Consider the following 16,483-nt stretch of genomic DNA (forward strand, 5'->3'; position numbering starts at 1 on the left):
CGTGGGATCCTCCCGGACCGGGGCGCGAACCCGGTTCCCCTGCATCGGCAGGCGGACTCTCAACCACTGCGCCACCGGGGGAGCCCCCAACACTTTTGAAAATATTTACGTCGCCCCCTTTAGAAACTTTATAAAATTAAAATTGCGTTTTCTTCAGAACCATTATGTAAGGCAAATTTTTCTATTTTTCACTTTTATGTAACTGCCGATATTTGAGTACAGTTTTCTACTGTTTTACGTTGCGTGTGTGCAGTTTTCACCTGGATTGTTGATTGACTTGATAATCATGGATTGGTTTGGAAATCATGTCTATCATTGTTTCTGTGAGAAAATAGCTTCTGAGTTTCAGATAGCTTATGTAAAAATATTTAGAACATAGCTGATTTGAAAATTGGCAACTCTTTTCTGTCTACAAATCCGCTTGAGTAACTTTACCCTGGAGCAGTTGAACAATTTTAAAGTTAGAAGTGACCTTATAGATTCTTTTGCCTAAGACTTTCACTCTACTGATTATGAATAAGGAGTCCAGAAAGGTTAAATTTTTCCAGAGCCGCATGGCCTGCCATCAGCAACATGTCTTTATGGCAAGTTGGAGTGGCAGCCTTGGGAGATATGACATGGTATGGATTTTCCCACACTGCCCCAGGCAGCACTGCTATCTCCTGAAGATGGAGATGGACGTCCTTTAATGAGTTCCAAGGTGGAATCAGTTAGGGACACAAGTTGTCGGGTTTAAAGTTATCAGGGTTCCTTTACATTAAGTCTTTTGTGATCCTTTGATACAGTAGTATTCACTGAGAATTGAATATAATGCACAGTGTCCTAATCACACCGGCCTGGGTACCACTCTCCACCCACCCCCACAGGGCATATCTGTGAACTTCTCTTGGGCACCACACACTTCCTTGGAATATAATTGAGAGAAACTGGAGTGGTCCCTAGGGATTCGGAGTTGGGCTGACCTGGCTCGGAATCCTGGTTCTGTCATTGACTCTGGGCACATCACTTAGCTCTTTAGTGTATCAGTTTTCTATGAAATGAGGATAATACCACTCTTGTGTATAAGATGAATGAGGGAATGAAATTATATGGTGGCCAGCAAAATGACTGACAGATACTAGGCTTTCAGATATTCGTTTCTTCAGCTGTGTGTTCAACAGACATGTACAAGTGCTTGCTGTGTGCCAGGCACTGCGCCTGGTGCCAGGGACATAGAGGTGACAAGAAAGGCAAGGTCCCCAGCCTCGGGAGCTGATGAGTCCTCCCCTCTTGAAGATAACTGTAGTGCGTTGTGCATTGTGGTTATTTCAGAGATAAAGCCCTCAAAGTGTGTCTCACCTGTTTTCTTCACAGAGAATGACTGTCGGGGTTTTAAGCCAGAGGTTGAAACATGTGAGAAGGATGATGGATGTTTCTACGAGGTCGTTCCATAGAGTACTGGAGAGTGGATGATGGCCTGACTCCAGGGATGATAAAGTTCTCTTAATTTAGTCACTAGACCTTGTCTGAGGACCTAATTTACCTGCGTTAGTAATTCGTGAAAGGGAAGCAATAGTCATGGAAGACAGATAGAGAAATCTAAGCAGTTCTCTGAAATTAATTAATACCTATTGGTCTCTGACTTCTGGTTACTTCTGTGAGACTAGTCAACAAGTGTACTTGCCGTGGCTTATTTTACACAAGTTTTTATGGGAGGATTCTATGACTGATCACTTGAAGTTACCAAAGTTTCTTTAAGTCTTCTCCTATCCTTTGATGAGGTAATATTCACTGAGTGTCTTACATGATGTAATGTAATTTGTTCAAGGCTTTGATGAGGTTGTTTGTTTGTTTGTTGCCAAGATAGATAGCTCCCACTTTAAAAATCTCCCAGTATAAAATTGGCATGTCACTTTGGAGGCTTGTTGGCCCATTACTTTGTAGGTCTCTGTGGGTCCTAAATAGCTTTTTGAGGAACATCACTGGCCTTCCCTCAGGGCTGCGGCCTTCCATCTGGGAATCGTCCCTGGACATGTCTCTTAATTTTCATAGGGGAATATCATTTCCATTCTCAGTGCAGCTAACTTAGTAACAAAGCTCAAGTCTCCTCTCAAGCCAGCAGCCAAGAATCACTCTCCTCCAAGTTACTCATCAGTATAACCCCCTCCCTCATTGCCGTCTAAAACCCAAGTGGAAACTTGCTTCTGTTAGCTGCCAGAAGGGTAAATAATGGCGTCGTTCTTCTAGATATTTTCAGTTTTACCCTTAAGATAAGCAAGATGCCTGCCGTCCATGTTCTGTGCTCTGAAGCGCCGAGTCAGCCATATGGAGGCCAGTGTAATCAGCCTTAGGGGTCAGAGTCTTGTGAAACGTGCTGTTTTATTTACCAGGAGGGTGTGTTCCTGACATCATACACACCCTCTCAATGAGCAGTCCCATGAGGTGTTTCCTTCTCGTTTCTGTAGAGAAATTGGTTTGTCTCACCTTATACGCCCCATGAGTCTTTGAACTATTTGTGCCTCTGCCTGTGTTGACTGAAGACTTAGGGCAAGCAGACCTGTGCTGACCACTCTCCTCCCAGCTTTATTTTATTTACATTCCCCACTCCAGTGTTTCGTCTAACGCACTCGTTCATTGTTTTAAAAGACTGCTATAGAGTTATTGTGCATATATTTGCTGGGTATCTTAAACCCTTTTTGGAGAAAGGTAGGATATAAATTACTCAGAAAATAAAATAAAGAATTTAAATGTTTTATTCAATAAGAATAAGGGCCAGAGAAAAGATTCACCACAACTACCCATGCTCAGGAAGCACCTGTTTTGCAAACTACATTACAACCATCTTTTAAATGCTGCCATTTTGGTTAATGTACGCACAAAAAGCTCTCCAGGATTCTCATAATGATAGCCTCCCAAGAGCACACGAGTCTCCATCTCTTCTTCTCCCTGCCCAGAGTCTCATACCTCCCAATCTAATTCATAGGCTTGTATCCATTTCAGTTCAGCTAATTTATATAAAGAAGCATGTTGCCAATTGTAATATGTTTCCCAAAGGTAAGAATTCATTTTCTCTACCTCTGACATCATTTTCAACTTCTGTAGTTTCTTTTCTTTTCCGTCCCCGATGACATTTTAAATGTTCTGAGCATTCTAAGAATTTTCTTTCTGAGGGATCTCTTTTCTTTCCAGCTTCCCATTTAGTGTTTTCCCTAATGTGTCCGTTTCAGTACATTTGTTCATCTAATTACCTCCCTTGACTCAGCTGTGATGTTGAGAAAGGTTATAGAGGAAGCCTGTTTCTCTTGAGATTTATTCCTTAATCTTGCCGTTAAATTTCGTTACACTGTTCCATAATTGAAGGAAGGGCAAAAAGCATGGTTTCTTCTACTGCCACCTGTAAATGAGGATTTGATGATGTTCTCCAACATGCCCTTAGCTAATCATTGTGAATCTCTTAATTACAAACGTACTCTTAGGTTCAGTGGGGATACAGAGAGCAAGAGGGTTATTCTCTGTCCTTAAGGAGCATTCTGTGTGAACAGTCAAACCTAAGAAAGGTTGAGTTCAAACAACGTAGTGCTAGGAGAAGCAGCAAAGTGCTCCAGAAGAATGAAGGAACCAGAGATTTCTTATGTAAAGTGTTTGGGGGAAAAACTAATAAAGGAGGTAAAATTTATCTTCAGCATCAGAAGATGGGAATGAGTGAGGGACAGAGGATAGGGAAGGGATATTCATCCGAGGCTGGAGATATAGACCCTTTTCAATGAGCTCAGTGATGGTATCATTTCCATCAGAACAAACCTAAACTATACTTACATTTCACTGAAGGATGAACAGCATTTCTAAGCTGGAAGATCTCTTTATGACTGTCTTTACCAATAAGATACCTGAATCCAGGGAGGTGACTTTGAACAATTCACTTCACACGACGGCACTAGCACTGCAGTATTTGTACAAAATACTGCAGCGTAAAATTATCTTACCTACTCTTCATAATGGTGTCATCCTCATTTTACTGTTGAAGAAGCTGAAGTCCAGATAATGTGCAGATAATTATTTAAATGACAACTTACCACGCCCATTCAGAGCATACTGTCTGGATTTGTAGGTTACACTGTCCACTGTGATGACATTTGAACTGCTTAGTTTTCCATGTTCTGTCCTGTAAGTTAGAGAAGAGTGGAGATGGACCAAACCCTGCAGGATCCACCCCCTCCATAGGTGGATTATTTCCCAAACATTGAAAGAGAAGAAGGTCGTATTTTCAGAGTTGGTGCAGGTTCCATAACTGATGTGGCCAAGCCTGGGTCCTGGGCAGCTCCCCTCCCCCAGCCCCAAACCTCCGGGAGAAGGTGGCGTCCAAAGCTCCCCATCCAGGAGCCCATTAGAGGCTGGACCACCTGACGCTGTTCTCATCACTGCAAAGCAAGGCTTGTGGCGTAGAGAAGGGACGCTCTCTCTGAGAAAAGTCAAGGCAGGTCCGGTTAAGTGTATGAGGCAGAGAAGGTAGGTAGAAGGAGAGAAGTCATCTCAAAGCCTAGAGGAAGCCCTGTTCAATCTACCCTCCACTTTTCAACCCAAATGTGGCCTCACTTTTCTTTTACTGTGAAGGGTAAGGTCTACCCCTAGCTCTGCACTGGATGAAGTCAGCTGAACCCAGAGGATGGAATAAGGAACCAAGTGTGTCTGAGTTCTCCTTCTGTCAGATCCTCCCTGAAAGAGCGTGACGCCACATTGATAAGTACTCACTTATGACACATTCCTTAAGAGAGTGTTTAAAATTAAATTTTACCCTGCGGATTATCGGTGATCATGTGCATTTTGTGAACCAGGGATGTTCCATGTGCCAGGGTGTTAGTTCATTCAACAACAAATGTTTTTTGAGCCTCTGGAATGTTCCAGGCTCTGTTCTTGACACGGGGGACTCAGCGGTGAACAAAATGAGGTCTCTGCCCTCTGGGAGTTTACATTCTACCAGAGCACACAGACAATAGTAAATACAAACATGCATCTAGTCAACAGAAGTGCCTGGAAGGATGACCTGGTGTGTAAAGAGAAGAGAGTTCGTGCAGGTGAACTGTTTCAGAAGGGTGGTCCAGCAGGGTGACATTTTAACAGACACCCGGAAGGGGTGAGGAAAGAACCACCTTGATATCTAGGGGAAGAGTGTTCTGGGAGAGGCAACAGAACTACCAAGGCCTGGAGGGGGCACCGTGTTTCGTGGATTCGGGGAGTAGGACAGGAGGAGAGTGTGGTTGGAGCCCCGTGGCAGAGGAGAGTGGTCGGGGCTGAGGGTAGGGAGGTAGAGAGGCCAGATCACAGCAGGCATGTGAGCACGGGGCAAACTTTGGATTTTATTCTGAGTGCGGTGAGAAGTGTTTAAGCAGAAAAGTGACAAGATGTCATGAAATTTAAAAGGAATCTGTCTGGTTGCTGGGCAGAGAATGGTCTGGAGGCAGGGCAAGACGGGGAACGGAGCCATCACGTAAGAGATGCTTCCATTGGTCCAGGTGAGATGTAATGGGGGCCAGGCTTGGTGCTTGCGGTGGAGGTGGTGATGGCAGTCAGACTTGAGGGGGGTTAGAGGGTAGAGCCACCACGATTTGTCAATGGATTAAATGTGAGAAGTAAGAAGAGAGGAGTCATGGGTGACACCGTGCTTTGGGGCCCAAACAGCTAGAAAAGTGCATCTGCCATTTATCGATATGGGCAAAATGGCAGGAAGAGAAGGTGGCGTTGAAGACATCAGGATTTCCGTTTGAGTTTGAGATGCCTGTTAGAAATCCGAAAGGGAGATGGCAAGTAAGTTGTTGGATAAATAAGTCTGACGTTCGTAGGTTACTTGAGGGCCTAAATGTGTCAGTCAGCACAGATGCCACTTAGAGCTGACGTGCCTGGATGCGTTAAGCAGGGCAGTGAGTGTGAACACAGAGAGCCAGAGGAAGCATGGGGCCAAGGGAAGTAAGTATCCACGAGTGAGGTGTGATCCACTGTGTGTAGTGCTGGTGAAGGCTTGAGAACTTGGAAATCGAGACTGTGCCATTGGATTGGACAGATTAGGGATGCTGGTGGCATGTTGGAGAAAGTAGCGTGATTGGGATGGATTCAAAAGAGAGGGGGAGGAGAAGAAATTGATGCAGCTAATACAATTCTTTCAGTTATTTTCGCTGTGCATTATAGAGTAATAGAGAAATGGGGCAGAAACTAGAGGGAGAATTTGGGGGTATTTTTAGGCAGGAAATATATCCAGCCTGTCTACGTAGGTGAGTGATCCAGAAGAACACTGGCTGAAGTAGGTGATAGGGCGCTGGGGTCTCATGCCCAAATGAGGGGCTGGCCTTGGGAGTGCAGAAATTCATCCATCCTAACAAGAGGGGAGGAGACTGTTCCTGAAAAGTGCCGGCAGGGGGTTTACCCAGGCATGGAAATTGTGGAGAGTGGGTGCTTCTATTTTTTCAGTGAATGAGGGGCCGGGTAGGCAGGTTTCTTGCTTGAGGCTAGAAGGAGACTTGGTCCTGAGGGTCAAGCTGTCGCATGCTGCGATGCCTCAGTATGTCATGAATACAGGCAGCGCTGAGGTTCTGTGAAGGCAGGAACCGCCATCGGGCTCAGTTGGATCCCCCAGTGCTTAGCAAGTTGCCTGGTGCAAAGTAGGTGCTCTGTCTCAGCATATAATCCCAAAGTAGCATTTGCTCCGCTGGCTCAGGGATTTGTTCGTGGCAGCCACAGGCAGGATGGCTACATGGTCTGTGGGCCCTAGGGCACAAAATGCAGGCCCTTTGTTCATAGATCAAGACTTCCAAAACCACACAGCAGAGCCTTCAGCCACGTCCAGGGCCCCTTGTGACGGCTCAGGCCACAGGTCCGTGGAGCTGGCCTGGTGCACGGTTACCAGTCGAATCCGATCAAGCACATCCATGGGCAGCAGGCCAGGGGCATTGGCCGGAGCTAGGGCTTCCTGAGAAGATAGCATTACGTGTTTACCTTTCTCTCAGAAGTTTAAGAAAGAAAGATCAAATCCAAAAGAGAAGCTGCTGGCATCACAGATGGCGAGAGGTGAAGGTATAGCAGCATTCTAAGAAAGTGAGGGGAGGATGCATCAGAGCTGTTTAGAAACCTTTATCACCAAAAACATTTGCTAGGGGTGTCTCCTGAGTTAGAATTCCCCAAATCGCAACAGTGGAAAGGGGAAGGTGGGAAAAACTGAAACTCGGCAGTAGAGTTTACAGTCCATTATCAGTATAGATGTGGCATTAATGACTAATTTAAAAAGAAAAGACATAAGAAAATCCTCCCCATTCATTCCTCAAACTCCAGCAGAGAAGGACAGTATGAATGGAAGATTAGATCCAGGGCAAGGATAAGATGACCAATTTTTAGCTGCTTTAAAATTGACTTGTTGCAAAGATTGCTTTCAGAAAACAATGTATAAAGGTCTTTTTGAAGACGTTTTCCAACATCGTTCCCCTTTTATTGGGGGGAGGAAAAAAAGCAAGTTAGCTGAGTGGGTGTATATACATCCGTGCTCTGCTGTGAGCATTTGTCTTCTATGGTAGGGGCTCTGTCACCGGACAGTGCAAGCGTGAAGTTTAGGCCACCACTGGAATTTCTTTAGAGTTTGGAGAGTAATGGGAGTTTCGGGGAGTTTTTTTTATTGTCTGAAACTACTTTATTTTCATTTTCGTTCAGGATGACTTCAGTCTACTAATTAGCGAACATCGAGAAAGATCAGGAGCATTAGATTAGAACATTAGATCAAGAACGATTAGTTTACCTAACTGTACTTGTTATCCAGTTTTATATCTTTAATTGTTCCCAAAGTAACACGAGCCTTGTCGACTGTATTTTTTTAAGTGACAACATTAATTTATTCTGTTTTACTGTCAAAGACTATCAAGCTTTGAAAATAAACGTCAAGAGCCTAATCAAATTTAATCAGGTCTTTTTACCAAATGTATAAATGTCTACTGTACATTGTATGCAGTGTTCACAAATATACATTATATATAATGCTCACAAGGACAAAAGATCGCTAGCTCTCTATCTCAATACGCCATGTCAAAATGGACATTGACTGATTTTCCTCTTCATGAATAGGAAGCAATGAATACATAGCAATACACAGCAATTATCTCAAAAGAAGTATCAGTGCTTACCAAGTGTGCTACAAATTCAAACTGGTCAGAAACCATTGTCAGAAAACTTCCAGGAATATCAGTTTTCAACTCTGAGGATCTCTGACTAGAGAGGTTGATTCCAGGCTGACTTACAGGAGAGGAGATTCCGCTTTACAGAGTGTTGGGTGACTGGGGGAGAGCCTGGGAAGGAATAGCTGTCAGATTCAGTTGTCAGAGGTGACTGCAAGTCAAGGAAAATCTAAGTGTTCGGTGTGCAAGGCATACGTGCTCCTTTGCCATTTGCCCTTTCACCTAATTCTCCTGTACAGTCATTCCTCAGTATCCTGGGGGATTGGTTCTAGGACACGTGCCCTCCACCCCATACCAGAATCCACGGATGCTCAAGTCCCTTATATAAAATGGTGTAGTTGTTTGCATATATCCTATGCACATCCTTCTCTATACTTTAAATCCTTTCTAGATTACATATAATACCCGATATAATGGAAATGCTGTGTAAACAGTTGGCAGCACGTGGCCTATTCAAGTCTTGCTTTTTGGAACTTTCTGGAATTTTAAAAAATATTTTTGATCTGTGGATGCTACACTTGAGGATACAGAGGGCTGACTGGTTAGTGAACAGTATGGCTCGACCATGGCAGGCAGGGCCTTTGAGTTTTTCTTTTCTCATAAACAAACTTAGCTCATCATGCAGTGTCACTGGAGCTTGCCTGCCCCTGTCATTTGTGACTGTCCTCCAGATTCAGTCAACTGCAAAGAGCCCAGTAAACAAGTGTCCCCAAGGTCGCACACCTGGAACAGTGCCCATCGTACAGTGATTTCGTTAGGCTTGGTGCCTGCACGGAGATCTGTTCTGTTGGAGATGAGAACACAGAATCCCTCCCAGGATGGAGGTGTCGGTGCCCGTATCAACCCAAGGAGAATCTGTAATCTGTTTTGCATGTCAAGTTACTGTGTTCATGAGAAAAACAAAATCCTATCCTCCTCTTGCTTTGTTTGCATATTCAAGATAGGGATGTTTTGACAGCATGGTGGCTCAGCTCTCTTAGCACCTGGGATAGGGCCTTTTAAAAAGTATATATTAAATTCCTTATCTACTTGTTATCAGCTCCCCCAAAATTAGCTCCTTATTTTGGACCTTGTTCTCCAGTTAGTTCAGCAACATGTTTCACTTACTATCTTTACTACACAGTTTTACCATTTACCATTTAACAGGTTTGAAGAAGTGATACCACCCGGAAAAGTCAGGTGACAGTCACTTGCTTGAATCTCAGTCACAACAGAGTTACTTACTTGAATCTCATAGTCACACAGTTACATTAATGAATGCAGTGATATCCTCCCACAAGCCAAATCTGCTTTGTAAATAAAGTTTTATTGAAATACTCCCATACTCCTTCACCAACATCCTGTCTGGGGTTGCTTTTGCACCATAATGGCGTAGTTGAGTCACTGCAACAGAGACCACATAGCCCACAAAGCCTAAAATATTTACTATCTGATTCTTTGCCAAAAAAATGTGCTGACCTTCAATTTCGATATGTCCAAAGCTGGACCCAAATTCTCACCTACATTTTTCCCTCCATCCCTCCTTCTTCCTAAGCCCCATGCTCATACTACAATCTGCCTTGTTGCCAAACCACTAGCATGAACATCAACCTTCCCCCTTCTTCTTTATCCCATTAGTTATGGATTTCACTGCCAAATGACTCTTTGAATGTGTAACTCTTCCTTATCCCCACTACCTGCATCTGGGCCACCAGCATGCATCACCTGGATGACTGAATTATCCTCCCGACTGGTCTCCCTTTCACAGTCTCATTTGTCTCCAGGACCCTTGCTACACTGGAGCTAGAGTCCTCCATCTAAAGCTGTAAATTTGATGACATCAGCCCCTTGCTGAATTCTTTGCCTGCCACTCCAGCCTCATCTCTGTACTCTATAGAGTCAGGTCACATAGATTGTTCTTCAGTTCTTCAACATGCTCTCTCTTTCTGCACCTTCACACGTGCTCATGTGACTACTGGAGCACATTTATATACCTTTTTTATTGGCATGTTTGTCTTCCATCATGAGGAACCTTCTATGACCCTGCAAATCTGAGCTACATGGACTTCCTCTGTGGTCACTTAACATTCTGTTTTTCCCATTTCATAACCTTTTCCAAGTTGTTCTGTAATCTCTCATTTTTATTCATGAATCAGTGCCTTCCTCTGAATGTTAAACTCCAAGCAGGAAGGAACCATATCTGTTTGGTATACATCATTATACTTCAGGCTCCTAGTACAGTGCCTAGAATAGTGTGAACATTTAGTCAGTGTTTGTTAAATGAAATGAATACTCTTCTGAGTGTTTTCACATTCATTATCTCAGTGGGGGTAAAGTTGAACAATTTAGAGAGGATTTTTTTTTTTTTTTTTTTTTTTTTTTTTGCGGTACGCGGGCGTCTCACTGTTGTGGCCTCTCCCGTTGCGGAGCACAGGCTCCGGACGCGCAGGCTCAGCGGCCATGGCTCACGGGCCCAGCCGCTCTGCGGCCTGTGGGATCCTCCCAGACCGGGGCGCGAACCCGGATCCCCTGCATCGGCAGGCGGACTCCCAACCGCTGTGCCACCAGGGAAGCCCTAGAGAGGATTTTAATGAAACATGAGATGTTAGTGGATTAGAAGATTAAATTATTTGTTGTTTTGTACTTGTAGGAGGAAGTGGAACTAAGAGACGGGAAAGCTGGTTAGGAGAGTAAAAGCATTTAATTCTACCTCATAAAACAAAGAGGAGGAGTTTTTGAAAAAAACTAGCTTGCATTATTCAAATTTCATATTCCTTCTAATAAGTTGTCAGATTGTCCATCTTTTAGGGCTTCTTTTCTTCACCTGGAAAAACTTTACATAGCATGATTTAAAAGTCTTCTTGTAGAGCTTCCCTGGTGGCGCAGTGGTTGCGCGTCCGCCTGCCGATGCAGGGGAACCTGGTTCGCACCCCGGTCAGTCTTCTTGTAGACTTTGATCATTGAATTTGTTTTCTTTGAGGGGAGGTTTACAGAAGTAAGTAATCGATTTCAGTATAGCTTTTCTATTTCCAAACAAATTGAGATGGAATTTTTTGTTTTGTTTTGTTTTGTTTGTGGTATGCAGGCCTCTCACTGTTGTGGCCTCTTCCGTTGCGGAGCACAGGCTCCGGACGCATAGGCTCAGTAACCACGGCTCACGGCCCCAGCCGCTCTGCGGCATGTGGGATCTTCCCGGACCGGGGCATGAACCCGTGTCCCCTGCATCAGCAGGCGGATTCTCAACCACTGTGCCACCAGGGAAGCCCAAGATGGAATGTATTTTTAAAGATTTAATTGAGTTTTTAAAAAAGGGATAAAGAAGTAAACACCAAGAAATAAAGGAATAGGCAATCAACTGGAGGAAATCTAGGCTCAGAAAACTTAGGTAAGATAAACTACTTTGAGGACAAAATTATCTCTAAACTATCTGGAAGTTGAGGTGTAAAGCGTAATACTATAAGACACATTGCTTGGTGTCTTTAGCTTCTTCTCAGATATGAACTTGCAAAGCTGGAGAGCTCAGCACCATTCAAGATAGACTTTACAGACAAGTACTTGAAGTCCAGCTCCGTTTTGAAACTGTTAAAAGAGATTGGTGTGTGTTCTGTATAGGGTGGTGGCTATAAAGATTCTGTATGGAGATGTAGATCGCAGAATATTAAAAAAAAAAAAAAAAAAAGTCAAGACTTTTTCTTTAAAACACAACTTTGAATCTAATGAACTCCATAAAAAATAAGTTCATTTGAACTTCCTGATTCTCTATAAAACATGGAAGAGAGATGCTTGGTTTGGAACATCTTGAGAAGATGCCACAAACATCTACCTCTGCAAGAAAAGAATCTAATATAGAGTTAGAGAATGCTTATCGTTCACCAGGCGGCACTGTATTCTAGCAGTTCTATGAGATGAGTTAGCTCAGAGTTTATGTTTAATCATCCCGATTAACATAAATTGAGCATTGAGTGGAGTTGTTTTGAATTTTCCGGCCCTAATTAACCAAGAGCCTTGTAAGTCATCATGGTGGTTTCTAGGTTCAAGGATCACATGTCCAGTTTATATGAGGAAGTTTGCCATCTTGTTTGCTATGCCAGAGGACATGCAAAAGCTACATCTAAAAGTGATAGGAATCAATTAGGTTTTCAGGTTAAACAAGAGACATAGGGCTGTTTCATGTGATTTAGAAACAGAATTTACTCTGTCAGAGTCCATTCCTATCTACCCTACCCTGACTCATAAGGCTTTGGAGAAGCGCTTCAACTTGGAGGTAATACTGAGATCACACAGTTTGACACATGGAAGGCCTTGTTGGTAGAGTCAAGGCTGATAGTACATTAATAAAGGCTACCACGTCTGTAGCTGGTCTCCACACTTCTCTGTTTGGTGAAATGTCACATCAGTGTCTTCGTGAGAATAATCATTCCTCTTAGACTGAGAGATTCCAACCCATATGTAGTAGAGTGATCTGGCAAAGAGGTTGGGAGAGAGCCAGCACACCGGCACATCTGGAGTTTGGGCAGGTAGAGACTGATGGGTGAAGTGGATGGACTATAAAAAGAATGTACCTAGGGCTAAGAGTAGAGGGTTTTCCGTTTATTCTGGAAACAGGATAAGAGTCTCTTCCTGACTCCACAACCACTGCCCAGCTCTTCCTCTGAGCTGGCTGGGGGTTGTTTTTAATTTTGTGGTTTCTCTACGATTATTTCTGTGGTTTTTCTGAGTTTCCCAGATGAGTACTTTTAATGTGCTGCCTGGTTTGGGATATTTGCTTCAAAGAGATGAAGACACAGGAAGAGCCTGTGATGAATGCCGTACAGAGTATGGCATTGCTCGTACATGAGCTCTCCTCATCTTGCCGCTCCCTTGTTCTCACATAAAATGAGGGAGAAAATGGAGAATTTTAAATTTTCAAAGAAAAATTCATCTGATTCCATTTTCCCTGGCCCAGGGGTTTTTCTTTTCATTTCCTTCCATGAACCAGAAGCCTTTCTGTAGGCAGGAGCATGGCTGGTAAGGCAGTTGTGTGGACCTCTCAGTATGGCCAGGAGCTATTTGTGGGATGAGAGTGGAGCAAGTGGACCTGGAGATGGGGGTATGTTGTCTCACCACAGAGAACCACAAAGAAAATCTCCCCCACTTGGTACAACCTGTTGTCTCCCACCTTCCATTAATTTTTAATTATTTCTAATCACACATTCTTTCCAAACAAGTCTAGCATCAACTATCTCTTAAATTATTTACTGATGTCCATAAAAGATAATGTAGAATTTGAGCAGAATGAAATGTGCTTTACTTTTCCAACTTCCCTATGGATTAAAACAAGGATAATCTTGGCACCATGGTGATAGAACAAGAGATGAAAGTCCTTGCTGTATTTCCACAGAGTACAGTACAATCCACAGCCCGTCAACACCCATTAAAGATTCAGATTCTGATCGATTGCGTCGAGGTTCAGATGGGAAGTCACGTGGACGGGGCCGAAGAAACAATAATCCTTCTCCTCCACCAGATTCTGATCTTGAGGTATGTCATTGCCAAGGCCTGAGTAAATAGCAAGGTGTTTTAGTAGCTACCTGGTGATTCTGTATACCTGCTGTGAGCAAGGTGTCCAGATGCCTTTGTTACTGCATTCTGTTCCATATTAACTGTAAGTAAGCCAGTTTTTTTTCCATATTGAAGATAAAGCAGTTATTTATTTCTGTTTTCTCTTCCACTTTAACTAGGTAGTAAAGCATTGTTTTTTCTCTTTAGTGAAACATCATAAATTATATAATCCTGCTTTGACAAAATTCTCTTGTACTGCTCTGTCATTGCCATTTAAATTAAGTGTTGTACGAAAAATGCTTAATAAAATCCACTCGGAAATTAAAGACACCCTATGTATATTGAGAAAGGAAAACCCAGGATATTCTAAACAGAAGTGGTTATCACCTTATGAGACATATTTTGGTGGAGTTCAAAGCAGGAGGGATTAAATAAAACTTTAAAGGGTGATAGATTTCATAGCCTTGAATCCACTGGAATTAAGTTTCTTTTTATTGCCCAAGTGAAACTGATGGTAGAAAACATGATTCTTTTGGCTGGAAAGATGGAAAATTTCCAGCAGAGCTTGTGTGTTTGAATATGTACTGGTGTAAGTGGGATTGGTAAGAAGAAGAGAAGCAGGCTTGGGAGGCCTTTTGTGGTATCTCAAAGACCTTTTTGAAATGAGTGCCTTCAATAATTTAATTCCAAATACCCCAAGAGTGTGTCAGGAGCATGTGTGTTGCGTCTGCTTAAGTTGTTAACTCTGAAATCTGAAGAAAATTGGGCAGGAACAATATATCATCCATTTGATAACATCGCAACAGATAACCTAAGTTGAATACATGATGTACAGTTTCAGTTTTTATGTGCAATTTTTAAATACTTGGCTTGATAAGAATAAAATACAAGATTAGTTATTTTAACACTTCTTAATGAACAGAGAGCAGAGATAAGGAAAAGATCAATTGAGTGATTTTTCATTCATTGCCCCTCTCTGTCTTAGAAGTTATAAACAAACTCATTTTAGTTTATGTTTCATTTCTTTAGAACTAAGACTAAGAAGCAACTACAGAAGTAGGAAGGACATATAGCCTTTTTTCCTATATTTATGTCAGCGTTGCTCATGTATTTATCCTCTTCCACCTCATTTGAGGTTATATCTGAGGAAAGCTAGGAGATACCCTTTGGAACAGCTGTGTTTAAAAAAAATAGTAAATTCACATTTTTCATTTGTCTCCCATTTAAAGACTACCTTTTCATGTTGAAGTTAGCTGAATAGCAGGTTTCTCAACCAAGAGAAAGACACAGTGATTGGTTCTTCCTTTGTAGAGGGTGTTCATCTGGGACTTGGATGAGACAATCATCGTTTTCCACTCCTTGCTCACTGGGTCCTATGCCAACAGATACGGGAGGGTAAGTACCACGAAGCATCAGTTTTTAATTTCTTTACAGTAAGTATTCCTAGAATTGAATTTTTTTATCCAAATGGGAATGTGGCTTAACTTTAAATAATACATTTAAAATATAAAAAGGAAGATAACTTGATTTATTGAAATAGTCAAATATATATGTAAGACAAGAACATATAAATGAACAGAAGGAGTTCTTTTTAGGCTCTTAAAAATGAGATAAACTTTATGCAATTACATTCATTCTTATTTCAGACCCCAATGAATACAGGTGATTGGATGCTATTCTAGGATGAAATAGTAAAATATATAGATGATATAGAAAGGTCTTTTGCATTGTAGTTTTTTGTCATGTCCTTTTATTCTCTTTATTCCCAACGTATTCAATGGAGCAAATATTGTGCTTGATATGTTGTCTTCTGTGATTACCAGTGTTAGTATTTTATTTTCAGAGCACCTGTTATGAATGTCTGTATTAGTCCCTTTGCTATGGAGCTAAATTTACGTGAATGGTTTGTAAAATTGGGCCTCTGAATGACAAAGGACCAATACATCCAATTCTGAGTCGTTAAAATATTTATCTTGGTGGTATAGGTACAGAATAATGTTATAGATCACCTTCCATGAGTACAACTTCAATTTCAATGTTCTGCATTTGGGTTTCTCAAAACCTTGGGAATCCTTTCTGATTGCTTGGTGGTTCCATAAACCTTTCCCATGCAAAAATCATGTTATTTAAAGTGCGTTTAAGTAATTTCTGAAATATCCTGTGAATATGATATTGTTCATCTTTTTAATCTTTAAAGAAATAATATTGTAAGTCTTAGATCCTTGAAGCTATTGGTTTGAAGCCTTAGGAAGTGAATTCTTGTGTCTTGGTGACTCCAGACTTGTATCACAGTTAAGTGTTAAAATTGATACTTGTCAAATGGTCATGCTGTCTTTACAGATTTTATGCAGGTATTCCTTCTTTCAATACATAGTTATTTCAATAAATATGTATTGAGTGCCTGATATGTAGGGGTCTGAAGGTGAAAGTAGAGAAATGATCAATGAGCTTCAACCTTCCTTCTTTTAACCCTAAAGCTACACCTAACCCAAAAAAAGGTTGGAAAAATACACATTTGTAAGAGCAAGAATATTCCACCATTTGAATATCTGTCAGAAATAAGATATCTGTAAAACACAATATGTCCCATCTTATTGTTAAACAATTTTCTGTGAGAAGACGACAATTAACAAAAACACAGATTATAAAAAAACAAGGTCATAGAATCAGTCATTCAAAATAAGTCTCTATTTGTGGCTAGCACATAATAAGGGTTCAATAAATATTAGTTGTGATTTTTTATATTATTTCTTCTATCAATACTATTACTATCACTA

The 16,483-nt window shown here is 41.8% G+C and overlaps 1 protein-coding gene across 16 annotated transcripts in view; it reads left to right on the top strand.

Moving 5' to 3' along the window:
* EYA1 (EYA transcriptional coactivator and phosphatase 1) overlaps nt 1-16,483 on the top strand; it is a 344,098-nt gene that overhangs the window by 247,388 nt on the left and 80,227 nt on the right. For all 16 annotated transcript variants that reach the window (XM_055091186.1, XM_028500563.2, XM_055091184.1 and 13 more), the window contains 2 exons: nt 13,546-13,685; nt 15,018-15,101. In XM_055091186.1, coding sequence (XP_054947161.1) covers nt 13,546-13,685; nt 15,018-15,101 — 224 coding nt within the window. The remainder of the gene's footprint in view (nt 1-13,545; nt 13,686-15,017; nt 15,102-16,483) is intronic.

This window comes from Physeter macrocephalus, chromosome 15 (genome assembly GCF_002837175.3).
Source record: "Physeter macrocephalus isolate SW-GA chromosome 15, ASM283717v5, whole genome shotgun sequence".
NCBI classification, from domain to species: Eukaryota; Metazoa; Chordata; class Mammalia; order Artiodactyla; family Physeteridae; genus Physeter; species Physeter macrocephalus.